Below are 21,061 nucleotides of genomic sequence, written 5' to 3'. Positions count from 1 at the left end.
ATCACCGACTAGGTCACCCCCACCGAGCCAAACAAGATCAGAGAATCCGCAAAGTGTGTCAACTTGTTTACCCCGGAACTTTAGACTGTTGTTGGCTAGAAAGAAGAAGTACCAGTAAGGATCCAGTGCACTCCACCACCTTCAGGACATCGATCAACCACTACCACCTCCTTCTTAAAGAAGCGAAGAAGAGTGCCGTCACATGCTGCATAGAGATCAGATCAAACCACAGCAATGAGCTGTTCGCCATCGTTAGGGAATTCAGCAACCCTGTGTCCACTGAGATCAGTGCGACATGCTTGCGGATTACTTCCATTAGAAGATCGCCGTCATCTACAGGGACTTGGAGTCTCAGCTCTCCGCAAGTGACAGCCTCGACCTCCTTACACCCACTGACACTAACTCCGACCTCTGGCCGTTTCCTGGGACCTCCTCATCGCACAAGACACCACCTCTATAATGAAGTTGATGCACTCTGGGGTACCCACTGATCCATGCCCCCACCTTACCTTTAACCTCAGGAGCAAGGCGATCAGCTTAGAGCTCACAAAACCACTGAACAGATCCATCGCCATGGCCTCCTTCCCGGAAGAGTGGTAACACGCATAAGTGAAACCCCTCCTGAAAAAATCTTCAGCAGACCTAGAGAAGCTGAAGATTTCCTGATTGATACCCCTGCTCTCGTTCCCGGCCAAAGTCTTCGAGAGGTCGATCAAGAGGCAGCTGACCAGACACCTGGAGCACAACAACCTCCTGAACTCCTCCCAGTTTGGCTTTCAAGCCAATCAAAGCACAGAGACCACCCTGATAGCAGCCATAGATAACATCAGAGCCCTCCTGGACCTCAGTGAGACTGCAGCCCTCCCCTTCCTTGACCTCTCAGCTGCCTTCAACATGATCTTCCACCAAATCCTGATCAACAAGCTCCACCACATCAGAATCCAAGGAAATGCCCTCAAATGGATCACTTCCTACCTCACTAGAAAAACTCAATCAGACTCCCGCCCTACTCCTCAACCCAAGGACATCATCTGTAGCACCTCTGAAGGATCCTCCATTAGACCCCCTTCTCCTACACTTACATGACACCCCTAGCCAACATTGTCAGTTTGCACGGGCTGAAGGTCATCTACACCGACTAGACCCACCTCACTACCTCCAGAGACCACTTACATAGGTGCACGGCCAACATCACCGACTGGATGAAGCACAACTTCCTAAAACTGAACAGACAAGACAGCAGTCCTCATCTTCAGTAACCACACATCTCCTTGAAGCAACGCATGGTGGTCAGCAGAACCTGACTTCTTCCCCTCCCCTACCGACCATGCTCGTGACTCGAGCATTGTTCTGGACAACAAGCTCTCTATGAAGAGGCAAATCAACATGATTTCCGCCATCTGTTTCCCCACAATGCGCATGCGCCACAAGATCTTTTGATGGCTCCCCGCCAGTCACCTGCATTCCGCCTCCCTCTTCCTAACTTAAACTCCCAGAGTCTAAGGCACCAGGAACGGAGGTCGCTCTAACTCCCACCTGGCTGCAAAGACCTGGAATGAACTCCCCCTACACCGGAGATCTGCCTCATCACTGAATCTGGAAAGGGCAAGAGCTGCTGTTCAACTGATCGGCCACTCAGGACAACAACTCCTCACCCAGCGCCTTGAGAACCTCACTGATGATTTGCCGCGCTTAATACCCATTGATTGATTGAGTATGTAGATTCATATTGATTTTTCTCAGTGGGGACTTTGATGTTGTTTTAACTCTCCCTTGCTAGTAAATGCCTTGCTACATTCAGTGCAGTCTTCAGAGTGGACTTTTGATGTTGCGTTAGCTCTGCAGTAATGAATTCATGGTCACATTCAATACATGTTTTTAAAATCCGGGTACTCAGGTTGACACAGGTAGACACTAGTGTCAGGCAGGGAACCTTTCCTCTAGTCAGGGTAAGAGGTTACACTCCATCAATAACCCCTGCTCACCCTCTAGGTAGCTTGGCGCGAGCAGACAAGGCGTTATCTCAGGCGTAATAGTTAAGCATTTGTGACCACATACAATAATTTAATGACACCCCCACAAATGGACTCCACACTGGGTTTATAAAAAATATACTTCTTCACAAGACCAAATAACGTTTAAACGGGCCCACAATACTATTTTAACAAAAGAGTTCTTAGTTCAGAGTAGGTTTAAAAGTTCTGCGCGCTTTGTTCCTGGCCGTACACTTTGTACGCGGTAAAGACTGCTGGGGAACGGTTCTCACACGCACTGTAGGCGCTCCAAGAGGGAGCGTACACCCTACGGTGCGATCTGGCACAGTACCTTTGGCTTTGGTGAATTCGTCACGAAGGCTGCGCGGGCATCCAGTGCGATGTACGATGCGGGGTCATCCTGGCGTTGCGTACTACGGTATGTGGGACCTTGGGTGTGCAGGCTCAGGGGACGGTGCGTACGTATGGCACTTTTCAACTCATTGCAGCGTTCGCGCCGTACCGTAAGATCGGTAATCTTGGGTTCGAAATGCTGGGTACAAACACTCGTACGCTCCGCACAGGGGAGACGTACGTGACCACCACACGCGCCACAGCCTTCCCAAAAGCAGGGGAAAGGAGCGTACGCTGGCAGTACGGGTCGCAGGGGGCAGAAGCAAGCACGGGTCACAGTCCTTCCCTTACGGTGCGAGCTACGGCTCGTAGGGGCCAGATAGTCGCGTTGCTCAGGCCGGACGATACCTTCCTTTGCGGTGCGAGCTACGGCTCGTAGAGGGGCCTCAGTCACTTTGTTCGGGCCGGACAGCGGGTGCAAGCTTCCAGGGGGGTACACTTCGATCGGGAAGTGCACACAGCAGTTCTCTTCAAGATTACAGGGAACACGGTTTGTTTTCCAGCGCTCTCTTACGGCGATGAAGTCCACTGGTCCTGGGACTTCGTTCAGGGGGCAAGCTCGCTCACAAGCCCTTGGAGATCTTTAGCACAAGTCAAATAAAAGTTCCTTTGGTCTTTTCTTCCTCTTCTTCAGCAGCAAGGTAACCACTGCAGGCCAATCCCCCAGGTCAGGGACAGTACTCCTCCATGCAGCTTCTCGGTTCCTCCTCGTCGGACAGAGGTTTCTTCTTGGCAGGACAGGATCTAGTTTCTTAGGAGCAGGGCTCCTACAATTATATTACAAATCCTTTGTTCTCCCAGGCCAGGGGGGCCTTTGCCTAGTTCAGTCCAGTTCTGGAGCACTTTGTTGATGCGATGCAGGCTTCTTCTTTCAGGGTGCAGGGCAGAGCCATCAGACGCTCCACAGGGGGCGGAGCCAGCATTGTGGTGGCAGAGCACAGCCCTATTCAGAGTCCAGGTGTACTACTCCAACCCATCTATAGGTCAATCTTTCTATTCACCACCAGGCTACATAACCCTGTCCATCTGGGTTTCCCCAGCCCTGTCACTCACACAAGCCAGACAGCAGATACACATCATGCAGAGGCGGGCTGAAATGATTAGGAAAGCAAATGCCAACTTTCTAAAAGTGGCATTTGCAAACGCGGAATATTAAAATAAACCTTACTAAATGATGTACCTTATTATTCGGAGTTCAGGCATACTAAACTCGAGTTTCTACCATGTTCCCTGGGCATGTTAGGACCATAGGATGTAACAATCTTAAAAGCCCATTCTGGCCTATGAGAACAGGGTAGCCTTACAATAGTGAAAAATGAAAATGGCTGTAATTCACTATTAGGACATGCCACACACATCAGGGCTTGTCCTACCTTATGCTACAATGCACCCTGCCCTTGGGCCTACCATAGCGGTGACTAACATGAAGTTAAGGGAAGGTTTAGGGACTGGCAAGTGTGTGCACTTGCCCAGTCAGCATGTCAGTACCAGACTGCACGCAGGTTCTGCAATGGCAGACCTAGACACATTTTACCAGGCCGCTTCTGTGGGTGGCACAACCAGCGCTGCAAGCACACCAGCGGCATTTGTATTTACACGCCCTGGCACTCCTGGTGCAGTTTACTGGGGTCTGATAGTAAACCAAATTAACCAATCATGGAATCCAACCAACATATACATTTTACATAGGGAGCACTTGCACTGTGGCACTGGTTGGCAGTGGCACAGTGCTCTGAGCGCCCAACACCATAAAAACACATGAGGCACAGCGACAAAAAGTGGAAGGGAGACTCACGCCAAGGTGCCAGGTCTAACACATGTATAGAGTTTCTCTCCTGTGTGAACCTTCTGATATATTACATTTTGTTTTGGAATCGATCCCTTGTCACATTCTATTCATTAATAGGGTTTCTCCCTAGTGTGGATTTGTATATGCTGCATTAGCTTATTCTTCCTGTGGATGACTTTATTAAACTCTGTACATACATTGGATTTCTTGCCATGTAGATTTTCGGATGTCGCTTACGTTTTCCATTTATTATGAATGCTTTGTGGTATTCAGTACATACATATGTGTTTTCCCCTGTGTTAACTTCCTGATCTTGTATTACATTTTGCTTTGTAATAAATCCCTTGTTACATTCTATAAATTAATGTGGTTTCTCCCCAGTGTGGACGCTGATATTGCTTTAATTCTCCCTTTATAATAAGTACCTTCTCACGTGCGGTGCAGTTGATTGGTCACCCTCCATTTGGAATAAATGCTATGTCACATTTTGTACAATTATATAGTTTCTTTCATGTGTGAACATTCTGAAGTATTATTAAACTTTGATTTGTAATAACTGCTAAGTCACATTCAGTACAGCCATATCATTTCTCACCAGTGTGGAATTTCTGATGTAGTATTTATCTTTGCCTAGTAATAAATGTCTTAAATTATGCACATTCATAGGGTTTCTCTCCTATGTGGACTATCTGATGTTGCATCAGATGCAACTTTCTAATAAATGCCTTCTCACTTCAGTGAAGTTGAATGGTCTTTCTCCGGTGGTGATTTTCTAACGTTCCTTCACCTCTCCATGGATTATAAATGCTTTGTCACATCTGTACATTGATATGGGTTCTCCCCAGTTTGGACCTTTTGATGTCGCTTCAGCTGTCGATTGTTTATAAATGCTTTGCCACATTCTGTGCATTGATATGGTTTCTCCCCAGTGTGGAATTTCAGATGTTGTTTTAGCTGTCCAATTCTTATAAATGCTTTGTCACATTCTGTACATTTATATGGTTTCTCCCCAGTGTGGAATTTCAGATGACTTTTTAGCTGTCTAATTGTTATAAATGCTTTGTCACATTCTGTACATTTATATGGTTTCTCCCCAGTGTGGAATTTCAGATGATTTTTTAGCTGTCCAATTGTTATAAATGCTTTGTCACATTCTGTACATTTATATGGTTTCTCCCCAGTGTGGAATTTCTGATGTTCCATTAGATGTGACTTTCTAATAAATGCTTTGTCACACTCTGTACATTGATATGGTTTCTCCCCAGTGTGGATTTTATGATGTCGCTTTAGCTGTACAATGGTTATAAATGCTTTGTCACATTCTGTACATCGATATGTTCTCTCCCCAGTGTAGACTTTCTGATGTTCCATTAGATTTGACTTTCTAATGAATGCTTTGTCACATTCTGTACATGTATATGGTTTCTCCCCAATGTGGATTTTCTGATGTCGCTTTAGCTCTCCATTTCTTTTAAATGATTTGTCACATTCTGTACATTTATATGGTTTCTCCCCAGTGTGGATTTGGTGATGTCGTTTTAGCTCTCCATTTGTTATAAATGATTTGTCACATTCTGTACATTTATATGGTTTCTCCCCAGTGTGGATTTTTTGATGTCGCTTTAGATCTCCATTTGTTGCAAATGCTTTGTCACATTCTGTACATTTATATGGTTTCTCCCCAGTGTGGATTTTCTGATGTCGCTTTAGCTCTTCATTTGTTACAAATGCTTTGTCACATTCTGTACATTTATATGGTTTCTCCCCAGTGTGGATTTTCTGATGTCGCTTTAGCCCTACAATTGTTATAAATGCTTTTTCACATTCTGTACATTGATGTGCTTTCTCCCTTGTGTGGACTTTCTGGTGTTCCATTAGATGTGACTTTCTAATTAATGCTTTGGCGTGTTCTGTACATTTATATGGTTTCTTCCCAGTGTGGATTTTCTGATGGAGCTTTAGCTTTCCATTTATTATAAATGCTTTGTCACACTCTGTACATTTATATGGTTTCTCTTCTACGTGGACACTCCGATGGTGCATTAGGTCTTTCATTGCAAAGAAAACTTTTCCACAGTCAGTCCATCGATATGGTTATCCTCCAGTATGATTTTCTGATGTTGCACTTGCTCTTTCTCTCCCTAATAAATGTGTTGTCACTTTCTAGATATTCATATGGTTTCTCTTCTGTGTGTTCTTTCTGATCCAGGTTAGCACTACTTTCGTAGCGGGAACCTTATCAGACTTGCTTCAGTATGTCAGTGTGTTATTTCGTCAATGTATATCAGGTGATCCTTAAGAGCCAAGTACAGACCACATTGGGCAGTTTGGATTTTCTGCTTTAGAAAGAGACTTTGTCGAGGCATTAGCCTTCAAGGGAAGAAATTTCGAGGTGTACTGTTTTTACATCACTTCCCAAACAAGTGATGTTTAATGCTTTCACCTTTTTTGTTCATTACTGCATTTATTTCACCTGTTAGAAAAAAATATTTTAAAAAACACTGGATAAGCTTAAATGGTAGGTCATCACGAAAATCTATTGGCATTTAATGAGACGTTTAATTGACCACATAGGCAAGTGCACTGAAGAAATTCTAGATTACACTTTCAATGTAAAGATGCAATAGAGTGGTTTTGACGTGCACTGGTATCTCTTTCAATCCCAACACTCACTCAAGACTACCAAAAGGAGTTATCATTCCTTTGTATGTGGTCAGTCTACTACCCTCTGAAGGGTAAGAGTGGGCCCCTTCCTCCCATCTGCCCAGAAAGACCCATCAGGATGCAGATAAGTGCTAAATCAAATCCAACCCTTGCAGTATCTGTTGCTCTCTAGAAGGAATACACAAAGGGGTCGGTCATCTAACCCAGACGTGTACTAGAGACAGGCTGTAAGGCACAAAGAGTAGTACAAGCAGAGCAAAGTCCACTTTCTAAAAGTAGCTTTTCTAAAATAGTAATGTTAAATCCGACTTTACCAGTAAAGAGGATTTCTCATTGCCATTGCAAAGATATAAAACATGAAAAGGCTACTCCTTTCCAATCAGGAATAACAGCTTAAAGGTATTCTAAGGAATTCCCAGTTCTAGCCAATGAGAGGAGTAGGCCTTACAGCAGTGAAACAGTAAATGTAGCTGTTTGTCACTACCAGAACATGTAAAACATAGAAGTATAGCGTCCTGCCCTATGGGTTACCAAGGGCCTTCCTTAGGGGCGACTTTTATGTAAAAAAAGGGGAGTTTTAGGCTTGGCAAGTAGCTTTAAATGCCAAGTCGATGTGGCAGTAAACTTCACACACAGGCACTGCAGTGGCAGGCCTGAGACATGATTTCAGGCTGCATATGTGGGTGGCACGGTCAGTGCTGCAGCCCACTAGTAGCAATAATTAGCAGGCCCTGGGCACATGTAGTGCACTTTACTAGGGATATAAGTAAATTAAATATGCCAACTGAGTATGAGCCCATGTTAAGGGGAGAGAGCACAAACACGTTAGCACTGATTAGGAGCGGTAACAGATGCAGAGTCCTAAAGCCAGCAAAAACGAGCACAGAAAATGGAGGGAGGCAGGTAAAAGGTTGGGGAAAGACCACCCTAAGGCTGTCAGGTTTAACATAGCCTTTTCCAGTGAATGAACCACACAACAAAGAGCATCACAATAACGGCCGTAAATATAATCAATTGCTGTAAGGGAGTCCTTTATACTATCAGAGCCCGTGATAGGACCCGGACAATATTCTAAGCATCTTTCACATAGTGTAACTCGGGAGATCAGAGGCCCAGACCAGAGCTACACAAGAAAAAGCAGGTTTACAACCACAACAAACACACATTGGCAAATCCAAGAAGTCTCACCTTTTAGGCAAATAGGCTTTCCCAATGCTGCACAACATCAAGAAAGAACAAGCATTTGCAATGCAATATGTCTCACATTTTTTTTAGAGTTGGAGCTATAAGTGTAAATATAAATATGTTTACTTATGCTTTTAGTAATGGATGGATGTGATGGCAATAATGTGTTTTACAATTAATTTATAAGCAAGCGTATTGCTTGTGTTTCTGGTGTATGGGGCTTACTGGGATACAGTTTAAAGCAATCCTGGATTTGTTTTAGCAAATGAATACTATGCAGTCATTAAGGACACAACAAGAATGCTTTATTACATAAAGGGAAATGCTGGGTACAGACATATTGAATCCAAGAGAATAAGAGTCACCTGATTATTTTATTTGTGGGTATTTAATAACGTTAAGCAGTATGATGGTGCTAATTTTACCTGTTTAACACCCTGTTGAGTGGCTGCTATGAATCTGGTGCCATTATCCCTAGGGGTCCATAACAAGCAGAATAAAGAGAAAATTCCAGGTTGTAACTAGTAGGTTTGTGCACAGACTAATGAAACATAGCCAGAGGTTGTAATGTTAGGATGAACATGGAGACAGACTGGGGACGCACAGGATGCATAGGCATGGGGAGCAGAGAAACGATGAGCAGGGCTACAGTGAGACAATGTGAACTGAAGCAGACACAGGAATTACAGGTTATGAAGGTAGAGATCCATAAACCAAAGGGGGTGCATTTGGGGGGTGGACAAACATTGGAGCACGGGGTATCAACAAGGCATAAGGTAAGAAGAGGAGGATTAACACTCGTCAAGGCACAGAGACTGGGGGTGCAAGCAATGGATACACAGTGGGAGCGAAGACGACCGGTGAGAGCTAGCATATTGCAGGGAGGCAGGGATACAGTAAGCACATACAGCTGTGGAAAAACCAAAGTGATGTATCTGCGTGAACCCATTAGGAGGAAGCAAAGAAGAGTCCCGAATTTTTACTCTCATCGTCCTAAATTTACACCAATGCCAGATGGTCACCCTAGGTGATAGAGATGCATAGAGCGCCTTGGTGGGCCTAGGAGATGGGGCAAAGGCTTGTGCCTGAGAGGAGGTAAAGGCAAGGCAAGCAGAGTGCTTTAGGTGAAGGAGACAAAGAAAGTGCTCTTGGGATAAGGGGCAGTGAGGATTGCTTCAAAGGAAGGACATTGTAAAAGCAAAACCCAGCGCTGGTGAATCGCATTCTCAATGACATGGAGTCATTATGTAAACCTACCTGGTCAGTAAAGCCTTTGAGGGTGGAGCCATGTCAGGATTTCACAATATCCACCTGAATCCTATTTACATACGTTAATGAAAATAGGAACCAGAATGGGTGTGTAGTCTGGCACTCATCAATCTGCGTTGGGTGACCCTAATTTATAAACAATTAGAAAGCATTATCACTATGCTTCCACAAGAAGAGCAGGCATCTTTGATGCTAATAATCATATCCAAAATTAAACTCACTTTTATTTTTTTTTAAATGCTCTAGCTAGGAAGGCATGTGTTATTGATATGTATTGAATGACTAGATTATTGCCTTATTGAAAATACAAGCATTTTGAGAAGGCAAGCTGCCTGCCGAGAGTGCTGGTTCTTCCTTCCTCCTCAAGTGTCACACATGGCTTGCCACTAATAGAAAAGTACCTGACTCCTGGAACTGGAAGGGATTTAGCATATGACAACTCTACAGAGGGTTCATTTTACAAAGTTGAGTGTTTAACAAACCAGTGAGGTATAAGAGCCCATTTCGGAGAATGGCAAAATACACACAATTGATGGACGGAATGCAGAACAAATCAAAACATTCACCCCCAGTCAAGAGATCTGGGTTAAATCCATTACTCTTTTGCTTACCATGCCACCCCAGTTTAGACCTGGCCATATGCATATCAGTCTTGACCCTGTGCCTCATGGGAACAGTCCAGACCGAACTGCCAAGCCAGGTCCTCCCTGGACCGGAAGCAAGCATCCTAGGACCGGATTCGGGTTATCACCCATCTTCAGCCAGGATAGCTCGATTCCAGTGGCACAGTGATCCCAGGACCCAGATCTCTTGACTGGGGGTCAATGTTCTGATTTGTTCTGCATTCCGTCTATCAATTGTGTCTTTTGCACTTCAGAGAATGGAGCATACTTCAGAGGTCAAAAGGTTTGAACGCCAGTGGGGCTGACTAAGGCCCTCATTTCAAAGGTCATGCAAATTTGGCGGTGATAGTACTGCTTATATATCAAAAGGGCGGGAAGTAGAAGCGTTCTGGGGCCCACTCAGCTTCCGGATATACATCACTAAATCAAAAAGGGGTGGAGCCAAGAGGCTTCGAAGGATCTAGCATAAATATGTAGAAGACCATCAACAGCCATTATCCGCCATTGGTATGTTTGTTGCCATTGTCGTAATCTTGGCTGATAGCATCATCATCGGGTCTTTTGTTGGCCTCCACCAGGAGGTGATCCTCTAAAACCGGTTAGGATCTAGTTTGTGCAGAATAGAAAATGTTAAATGACCTCTTTATCATGAGGTGCAATTTATTCTAAAAAATGACAGGGTAAGATTAAAAACGGAGGATGTGAAATATGGGACGTGCAATGTGTCCTTCACATCACTTTGTCAACATGTTTCAGCCTGCATGCAGCCTTGTCAGTTGGATGGCTTCCGTCAGGACCTTATTGGGGAGAAAAACAAATCCCCCTTTAAATGTCTTACTCACGTCAGGCTGAGTACTATCCCCTGGGCTTGGTGATACCACCGGTTCTATTCATTCCGGTATCAACATTCAGTAATGGGGAGACCGCACAGTAAGCTAGCGTCTGCATCACATGAGTGCAGCCAACGCCTCTCTCCAACAACCATATGGGGAACTCCTAAAAATCTTAAAAGCAGAGGAGAAATGCTTCCTTCGTACCAAACAAAATGTGATACCGCAGGGTGCAGTATTTAATGGAGTGATATTGGGATGTATGAACTGGATAACTTATAAATAGCACACGTTAACCACTATTCTTAATTCCTCAGTCTCGGAGCGCAGGCAACGTGTCAATTCAAAGTCTAAACTAGGAATTCAACTGTTTGAGAATAACACTTATTTTACAAAAGATAATTACATTGTATGCACATTATACACTATAGATATGTGAGTAAACTCAGCATCTGTTTTCTTTTAGCTAATCATATTTCACATTAGCCAAATCCACAGAAGTCTGTGCTGTAAAATAAAGATTTCATGAGAATTTTTATGCTTGTGGGAGAATGTACGTTCATCATATGACTGAGAATTAAAGAAGTCATGTTTGTTTTTTATTCTCAGAGGGACAGATTAAGGAATGAGTAAGGGCGTAATCACACAACGACAGCTAACGGAACATTTTTTAAAGCATAAGAGCACGAGGAAAACTGTCTGTAAATTCAAATATATGTTGTGCTGAGGTTTTTTTTCTGCAATAGAAAAAGCCACATCTGCGCGTGCATTCAAAAGGGGACCATTTTTAGAAAGTCCCCAAGGTTTTTCAAATTAAGCACAAAAAACACATGGATTGTGTTTCAATGCCATCCTGCATTTAATCTCGCCATTTCTCCCGTGCATTTTATGCCAAGGGAAATTAAATTTTTGGGGAACAGGGCTTGGTATTTTCACACTTGACTGCGCCAGCCAGTCAGGCTTTTAACAGCCATTCACGGCCTCCAGGTAACTGCACGGCTCAGGGGAGGGGGATGCGAGCATATCCCAGCCTTTGATGAGCTGGGAATGGAGAGGGGACCATGTGCCTGGAGCCCTGGCCCCCAAACTGCAGGCAGACAGAGCGTACACAGTATACTCATCTGCTGTCCATCGGTCCTGCCGGAGCAGCTGATGTCTAGACGTCTCATCGACCTGCCGCCGGCTCACTGGGAGGTTGGAGCAAGGTTCATCCCTGCCGTAGCTCTCTGGCCGAGACTCATTCAATGTTTACTCACGAGGTTCCTGAACAAAGAGAACATCAGAGGGTCCCTGTACTAGTAAATAACGGGGTAAAGTAGCAGGGAATAAACAATTCAAAATACAAAGAAAACCAACCCCTATGAGAAAGATAACCTCTCAAAAGCCACAGAGTAAAGACAGTAAATTATTATCTCCTTTTGTTTTTTATTTATAAAAATATAAATAGTTGTAAATCAATTTCTTTTTTTGAATAAATCATTTCATTTTTTGTTCATAAATATTCACACTTAGCTAGCTATTAGTCAGGCTAGAGTAGACGAAGCAATACAGTTGACAAAAAAAAAAACATTTAGACAATAACAATAGTGCAATATAAGGAATAATCACATACAAATATGTCAATAATACAATACAAAAAGCAAATAAACACACAAATGCGCCAATAAATACACAATTGCGCCGACGCGCGTTTCGGAGTTCTTCCTTCCTCAGGGCGGTATAGGTATTTCAAAGGCGGAGAAACTTGATATAATATACTGCGATAAACCAACAAATTAATCAAAAAATGACTAACATGAATTAACTTTTATGTCTCGTCAAAATTGTCTGTGGAGAAAGAGATAACTAGGTTATCCATTATAAAATACAACAAAAAATATGAGCGAGCACATAGTACTTCAGAGTTGCTAGAATACGAGGAGAGCTGAAAGATAGCAATAGAAATGAAAAATATAAAATGAGGAATAAAAAGTAGTAGCCAGTTGGTGAGAAAGTGATTAAAGACCCTTTAACCATAAGTGAGAAAAGATATATATTTTTTTTTTAAAATAAAAGAGAAAAAATATATTACATGATGAGTCATGACATGTCACCTTAAAGTGTGCCCCCTACAAAAACACAAGTTAGGAGAACATAATACACACTTGTTATCTTCATAAGTAGTCTCGCAATCAAGAAGGCCAGAAGGTGGGTAAAATGGAGGAATCTTCCCGAAAAAAGAATGCAACCAGGTATGGGAGTACCAGATCTAATTCCTTCATCAGCAATATGACTCGTAAGACTGGGGAGAATAAGCATCAATAAGCCTCGGAAGCCATAGGCAGATCGTCAAGACTAGAGCTACAATTCAGTCAAAATAGCCTCTTAGTGCAAATAGTGGGTGATATTCTCAGAGAAGGGTGCTACCTCATTGTATATGAACCTCTTCTCAAAAACCCCCATATACAGGTTGGCCACATTAGGGGCACAAGCGGCTCCCATACTGATGCCCAGTGTCTGTTTGTATATAGCTTGATCAAATTCAAAGTAGTTTTCATTTAGAACAATAGCCAGACACTCAAGAATGAAAAGGTTGTCCAAGTTATTAGTACAATCAATTAGAACACTTCGTTACCGCCACTAGGATTATACCAGCATGTACCCTGTAAGTTCTATGTATTTGCTTCCTTCAAACCACCTATTCTTGCATTTAGGGGCCAGTTAGATATTAAAAATTCCGTCTTTTTACAGATTATATTGCATACAGACTGAAATTGGGGTCAAGTTACAGCGAGAGTGTTGTGGCATTTGCCGCATGAAGTCCGACTTTGGGAGCCCACGCCCCTATCGTTACTAGGACCTCACCAGCGTACCTTGTAAGTTCTGTGTATCTGCTCTAATATAATATTCACCTTTGCATTAAGAGGCTATTTTGACTGAATTGTAGCTCTAGTCTTGACGATCTGCCTATGGCTTCCGAGGCTTATTGATGCTTATTCTTCCCAGTCTTACGAGTCATATTGCTAATGAAGGAATTAGATCTGGTACTCCCATACCTGGTTGCATTCTTATTTCGGGAAGATTCCTCCATTTTACCCACCTTCTGGCCTTCTTGATTGCGAGACTACTTATGAAGATAACAAGTGTGTATTATGTTCTCCTAACTTGTGTTTTTGTAGGGGGCACACTTTAAGGTGACATGTCATGACTCACCATGTAATTATTATTATTTTTTCACTTTTATTTATTTTTTTAAAATATATATCTTTTCTCACTTATGGTTAAAGGGTCTTTAATCACTTTCTCACCAACTGGCTACTACTTTTTATTCCTCATTTTATATTTTTCATTTCTATTGCTATCTTTCCGCTCTCCTCGTATTCTAGCAACTCTGAAGTACTATGTGCTCGCTCATATTTTTTGTTGTATTTTATAATGGAAAACCTAGTTATCTCTTTCTCCACAGACAATTTTGACGAGGCATAAAAGTTAATTCATGTTAGTCATTTTTTGATTAATTTGTTGGTTTATCCCAGTATATTATATCAAGTTTCTCCGCCTTTGAAATACCTATACCGCCCTGAGGAAGGAAGACTCCGAAACACGCGTCGGCGCAATTGTGTATTTATTGGCGCATTTGTGTGTTTATTTGCTTTTTGTATTGTATTATTGACATATTTGTATGTGATTATTCCTTATATTGCACTATTGTTATTGTCTAAATGTTTTTGTTTTTTGTCAACTGTATTGCTTCGTCTACTCTAGCCTGACTAATAGCTAGCTAAGTGTGAATATTTATGAACAAAAAATGAAATGATTTATTCAAAAAAAGAAATTGATTTACAACGATTTATATTTTTATAAATAAAAAACAAAAGGAGATAATAATTCACTGTCTTTACTCTGTGGCTTTTGAGAGGTTATCTTTCTCATAGGGGTTGGTTTTCTTTGTATTTTGAATTACTCACAAGGTTCCTTCCATGCTGTAGCTCTCTGGCCGAGACTCACTCAATGTTTACTCACAAGGTTCCGTCCCTGCTGTTGCTCTCTGGCCGAGACTCATTCAATGTTTACTGACGCTCCCCCTTGAAGCCACATGTGTAGCGCTCACCGGGTTTGCACAACTCTGCCGTTATCCCAGCTGAAGCGGCGGTGCTGCTCAAATTAAACAAGCATTTGCAATGCAATGGGAAGCCGCCTTTACAACGAGGTAAATAAATCGCATGCATTTGCCCCGCAATTTTTTTAGTGCGCATTTTTTACCACGGTTATACATTTACATCAAATTCCAATACCATGAATTTAAGGTAAGTTGGGGGGAGTGGGTGGTCTAAATATAAAAACAATGCGTGGTATTAGAATGAGATGAAAATGCATAATCGCGGTAAAAAAATGCATGCAATACTCCGAGTGGGAGTAGCGTACACAATGTGTACTCCGCGTGGGAGTAGGGTATATCCAATATGTGCTCAGAGTGGGAGTAGGGTACACCGATATGTGCTCCGAGTGGGAGCAGGGTACACGGATATGTACTCCGAGTGGGAGTAGGGTACATCCGATATGTACTCCGAGTGGGAGTAGGGTACATCCGATATGTGCTCCGAGTGGGAGTAGGGTACACTGATATGTGCTCCGAGTGGAAGTAGGGTACATCCAATATGTGCTGCGAGTGGGAGTAGGGTACACCCAATATGTGCTCCGAGTGGGAGTAGGGTACACCCAATATGTGCTCCGAGTGGGAGTAGGGTACACTGATATGTGCTCCGAGTGGAAGTAGGGTACATCCAATATGTGCTGCGAGTGGGAGTAGGGTACATCCGATATGTACTCCGAGTGGGAGTAGGGTACATCCGATATGTGCTCCGAGTGGGAGTAGGGTACACTGATATGTGCTCCGAGTGGAAGTAGGGTACATCCAATATGTGCTGCGAGTGGGAGTAGGGTACACCCAATATGTGCTCCGAGTGGGAGCAGGGTACACGGATATGTGCTCCGAGTGGGAGTAGGGTACATCCGATATGTACTCCGAGTGGGAGTAGGGTACATCCGATATGTGCTCCGAGTGGGAGTAGGGTACACTGATATGTGCTCCGAGTGGAAGTAGGGTACATCCAATATGTGCTGCGAGTGGGAGTAGGGTACACCCAATATGTGCTCCGAGTGGGAGTAGGGTACACCCAATATGTGCTCCGAGTGGGAGTAGGGTACACCCAATATGTGCTCCGAGTAGGGTACACCGATATGTGTTCCGAGTGGGAGTAGGGTACACCCAATATGTGTTCCGAGTGGGAGTAGGGTACACCCAATATGTGTTCTGAGTGGGAGTAGGGTACACCCAATATGTGCTCCGAGTGGGAGTAAGGTACTCTGAGCGGGAGTAGGGTTGCCCATCAGGTCTCTCACAACCTACAGTGTTAAGCACTCTGACCGTCACACGAGTTGCTTGATTATCAAATGAACGCTGCTCTGATGGTGAATGATAAAACCAACCCCAACATTAAAGCCATGTTGTTAAACATTTCATTTACGATCAGCGTTAATCAATCCAAAGTACCTTGCTCTTTATTTTTACTGTACTTTCACTGCACAGTATTTCTATAGGTGCCATGCATTTCTAAGCTAATGTCTATGTAAACACACCAATGTGTTATATTCCAGAGACACTGCCCCCAACATCATCACGTGGTATACCAGGGACCACAATTTTTGGGGGCTCTGGCGGCCACCCTTCCATTTCAGCCCAAGTACCCAACAGGAGTGGCAGTCTGAGCAGTGATAATTATTTTTAATTAATTTGTTCCTAGACATCCAAGTAAGATTGGGAATGTTACTTTTTAATAATACACTTGGACTGTACTCAGAGCTAGGTGCGCTACTAGCACCGGATTAGAAACAGGGTCCTGGATAACAGGGTTAAAAATAAGCATTTGCAATGCAATCGGTCTTGCCTTTGGGACCTTATATGTATTTAGATATGCAGCACATTAGCCTGGGTGCTGAAACATCTACTGTTCTTTAACATGGAGGGAAAGTAAGCACCAAACTGCGTGACAACAGGTATGGGAACACATGGAGTGAAATATTGCCTTTCAGCTGGAAATGGCATAGTCCAAAAGCTCTATTTTTAATATAAAATCAGGGCCTTCGGTGGTCATATCACTGAAAATACAAGATTTGAAAAAATTATTATTGTCTACGGGTGCTCGTGGAAGACAAGTTGTATGGACTGGAATCTAGAGAATGCTAAAGTGATTCTGGTATATTACTGACCTCTGCTGGTCGTTTTCTATCAAGAAAGGTAAATAGAGGCAGGATGGACACAGACACCAGATGGTGCCTATATATCCAAGGCTTGGAGTCCTAATGTCCAGCCTGCTGAGTCCGAAGTACATTGCTCAGCCACACTTCTTCCACCGCATTCTCGTAGGCTGCTATTTACTGAACTACAGCTCAGACTGGGCGGTTGTTTATTAGATAAGATTTACAAGCCCTGATTCTATTTGTAGTTTGCATCTAAGCATCATGTATTTTCTTCCTTATGTTGCTCAAACTCCTGCCTCTAGAATGGTTTCCTTGCTGCTCGTAGAGCCTTCCTTCATTGGGTCTTGTTGCGTTAGAGGTCTTGAACTTCACATGACCCTAGTGATTCCTAATTATGAGAAGCATTATCTAAGATTTTTATTTACTTTTGGTCTTGATGAAGATCGGCGGATAATTGGAGGATGTCCACCAAAACATTTTTATTGTCCACAGTGGCTTGGCAGAAGAATGCTACAGACACTTTCTCCGGTTTGTTGAAGACCCTCATGCTGCTACTAGGCCTGGTTTTTAATGAATGGACTATTTGGGTGTTATTGTTTGTGGGGTTCTTTTTGATGATTTAATTAATCTGTTCATAGTAATGATGTCTTTGATTATCAATTAAAGATAATCTATTTTTCAATGTACCTTCTGGATATTAATACAATAGTCTAAGCAACATTTTTTTACAGCTTGAAAATGATTTGCATGGCTCCCACTTGGGCCGCATACAGTGTTCACTGTTTTACTGTATAGATTTTGACCAGGCATTCCGAAAAAGTTTGAATTAATTTAGTTGTTCTTTTTTGTAATATTAATGATCCAGCAATGAGCATAGAAACATGTATTAATTTACAAAACTCACCTGATAATCCCAATGAGGATAAATACACAAGTAAAACCATGCTGGGATCTTGTGGTAATTTAATATTCAATTTGTTTACACAGTATTCAAAAACTGTATTCCAGAGGAGATTTAATCTAGGATAGTCAAATATAATATGGGGCCAATGCTCGCGCCACCAGCGTCACAGCTGGAACAATCTGGTGGATATTCAGGAATTATCTTCAGGTTATTTGAATTGTCCATCGATACCCTGCTAATATGAAAACATCTGGATATATGGTTTGTTAGCACTTGAATTAACATAGGAAATTGATGTTTTGTAGCCCTGACGGGTGAGGTGGATGATAGTTTTTTTTGTTTTGTGCAGATTCAAACTGCACTATTAAAATAAATGTAAAAAATAAATTAAAAAAACTCTTCATATGGAAACTTACTCTGACCCAACTATAAAATGGTGAGCGAGTGTGTGTGTGTGTGAGAGAGAGAGTGAGAGAGAGTGTAAGAGAGTGTGAGAGAGAGAGTGTGAGAGAGAGAGTGTGAGAGAGAGAGTGTGAGAGAGAGAGAGAAAGAGAGAGAGTGAGTGTGTGTTTCCCAAGATTGCAGCTCGCCGCCTGGCAGTGCCGGTGCCAGGACAAGCTTGGACCAGTCTACAATACCCTTGAAGTGAAAAGTCCCTTCCACTGGGAGTAGAACACAGCGGCACACCGACTCATTATAATCCAGTTTGTTTAGTCAAAGACTACGTATTTCGGCTATTGCCGTAGCCTTTGTCAAGTTGACAAACAAAGGGTAAAGTTCATGAACAAAGAAGCTGTAATTTCAATTTCATTTTGTAACAATATTTATATTTTATTTTGTTCTTTCCTTTAAGCTTTTTAACTTTTCCCAAGGAGAGGATTTAATGGAATGCCTAATTTGCACAATTATAGGTACCCGGTATAGACATAGAAGACATAAAACTGGCTGCATTTTGACACCTTTGTAACCCGGCCCATTCAATTCATTCTGGCATAACGACTCAAGTTACCTCGTGGCCAGACATTTTCATCTGAAGCACAATGGGTAAAATACCCTTTTGAAATATACAGGCATAGACCGAGTTGTAAAACACTGGAGAGGAGGGGATCACGAAAAACAACTGCAACTCCTTGAATTCCATTACATTATTGAACTCATTACAAAATTCCCATATGGTCACAACAGCGACGAGGAGTTAGCAGTACACAATTGTGTCTGAGACGCCCTACATGTTCAAGAAAGTGCAACACAAGAGCTCTTTTGCAGTGAAACCACACAGTTGCCCAACTAGATGCTGTACTCAGTTATCGAAAAACAGGTGGAGCCGAAGTCTATCTCTCAATAGTACTCTGAAGCTTCTTTTCTATTTTTCACACAAGACTTAGTGACAGCCACGCTGTCAAACAACACCTAATAAAATTAAGAGCTTAGGGGTTACTCATAGAATAATAACTGCATTGAAAGGTGGGAAGCATACCATAGTCGACTTTCGAGAACATGTGTAGAATGCCAAAGCCTGCACCAGGGGGTCAGGGACACGGACAACACCAAAGGTAACAGTAGCACAGAAATGGGTTGGTGCAACATAGACCTACAACTACAAGGGCAGTGACACAGTTAAACAAGCAACATTAAGACAGACACTCAGTGCATCACCACCATAGATATGGAATAGACCGCGACAAGAGCGCAAGGATCAGCAAACAAAGACACAGTGCTGACGATGCAGGCTGAAAAACAAGACAGCAAATCAACACAAGCGATGTGATATAAACACAGACGCAAAGTCTATTCCTTTAACACAAAGGCATGGAGCTACGGGTCTTAATCTGGGGCCTTAAACAACAATTTATGGGAGCCTTGACAGGTGAGAAATGAAATAATATTAGAAACATTGTAAAATTGAAAAACATACAACTCTGTACAAATGTGAGGGAACATGAAATGGGAGACTAAAATGTAAGTTGGTATCCTTAGCCTGATTAGTGGGAGCAGCACAAGGACAGCAAGCAGAATCCTGCTGGTATGGGTGGTCTCAACTGAAGCATTGGTATGCGTCAACGAAAGGACAACGTGCATTATGAGCAAGGAAACAAAGTGGTATGCTAGTCTAGCATATAGCTTTGCCTTTTAGAAATAAAATCAGATTTTGAAGAGTTCCAACCTTCACATTAAAAATGTGATTTTTATATATTTTTGGTGTGTTTATTAAGTCAAACATTTAATAATTTTGCATTGTTTTTTGTATATTTCTTTCTGTATTTTGCACATAGTTTTGAGGTTCAAAGCATAGAAATCGCTTCGGTGGGGGCCCCGGTTTTCAGCAGTGATTCAGCAGGGGCCACAGAAGTCAAAAGGTTAAGAATTGAGCACTGAGAACAAGACTGAAACAAAGAGACAAAATATGTGACACTGGCAGTGCCAGGAAGGATTGCAATGCAGGAAGGGGGCAGCCACAGAAATACAGCCAAATGTTGCGGGTCACTTTCGAAACGTGTTACTGTGTTACTAAGTGAGAGACACAAGGATTGAACAAAGGTGATAGACAAAGTGCCAAGGACAGCAGCAGAGGTGGAAAGAGAATTTCAAGGGCAGAAAGAATGGAGGCAAGTGAGCATGGAAAATAAGACACAACATTAACAAATGGAGCACAATTGTGCCAAAGACACAAGAGCAGCAAATAATATGTGTGTGCGAGCATGCAAGACTTCGAACAAGTTCCCATAGTGATTAACAATCAACTAAAACTGCCCCATACTCAGAACACCAATAAGACTCGAATGCCCCGAAATCTGAATAGACACTTGTTTGTAAAGCCTGCCTGTGAACGTGTCCCTCAAACTCTTTTTGTGTTAGTGGGTGCACTTTAAGTGTAAAATAGTCCCTCATACATTGAGATGAAAGTACTCCATAATGGAGGTGGAAGAGTAATAGAAGGCGGTGGCCATGCCATGCTCGTGTGCACACAGCTTGTATACTTTATCCACTTAGTACCCATGGATGCACACGTCACTTGTGCTCTCATGCCAGACCAATGAAGAGGTGGGGGCCGTGAATACGACGTGATGCATCTAACCGGAAGGAAAGCGGACTGGCCAAATGGAAGAAGCCCTCGAACACGAGGACGTATTGAGTGCAGAATTCACAAATGTGGCACGGGGGCATCAACT

At 42.7% G+C, this 21,061-nt stretch overlaps 1 protein-coding gene across 2 annotated transcripts in view; it reads right to left on the bottom strand.

The window, feature by feature from the left end:
- LOC146822427 (uncharacterized) overlaps positions 1-21,061 on the bottom strand; it is a 128,128-nt gene that overhangs the window by 68,323 nt on the left and 38,744 nt on the right. The window contains exon 2 of one of the 2 annotated variants that reach the window (XM_085613529.1): positions 2,086-6,649. The exons of the other annotated variant lie outside the window; for it this stretch is intronic. Within the exon in view, the coding sequence (XP_085469655.1) occupies positions 4,975-6,231 (1,257 nt within the window). The 5' untranslated portion in view covers positions 6,232-6,649 and the 3' untranslated portion in view covers positions 2,086-4,974. Of the gene's footprint in view, positions 1-2,085; positions 6,650-21,061 lie in introns of those variants that run through there. 2 annotated transcript variants of the gene reach the window in all.

This window comes from Triturus cristatus, chromosome 6 (assembly GCF_964204655.1).
Source record: "Triturus cristatus chromosome 6, aTriCri1.1, whole genome shotgun sequence".
NCBI lineage: Eukaryota > Metazoa > Chordata > Amphibia > Caudata > Salamandridae > Triturus > Triturus cristatus.
Note: the sequence above shows the minus strand (reverse complement) of the source record. Positions and strands in the feature narration are given on the sequence as shown.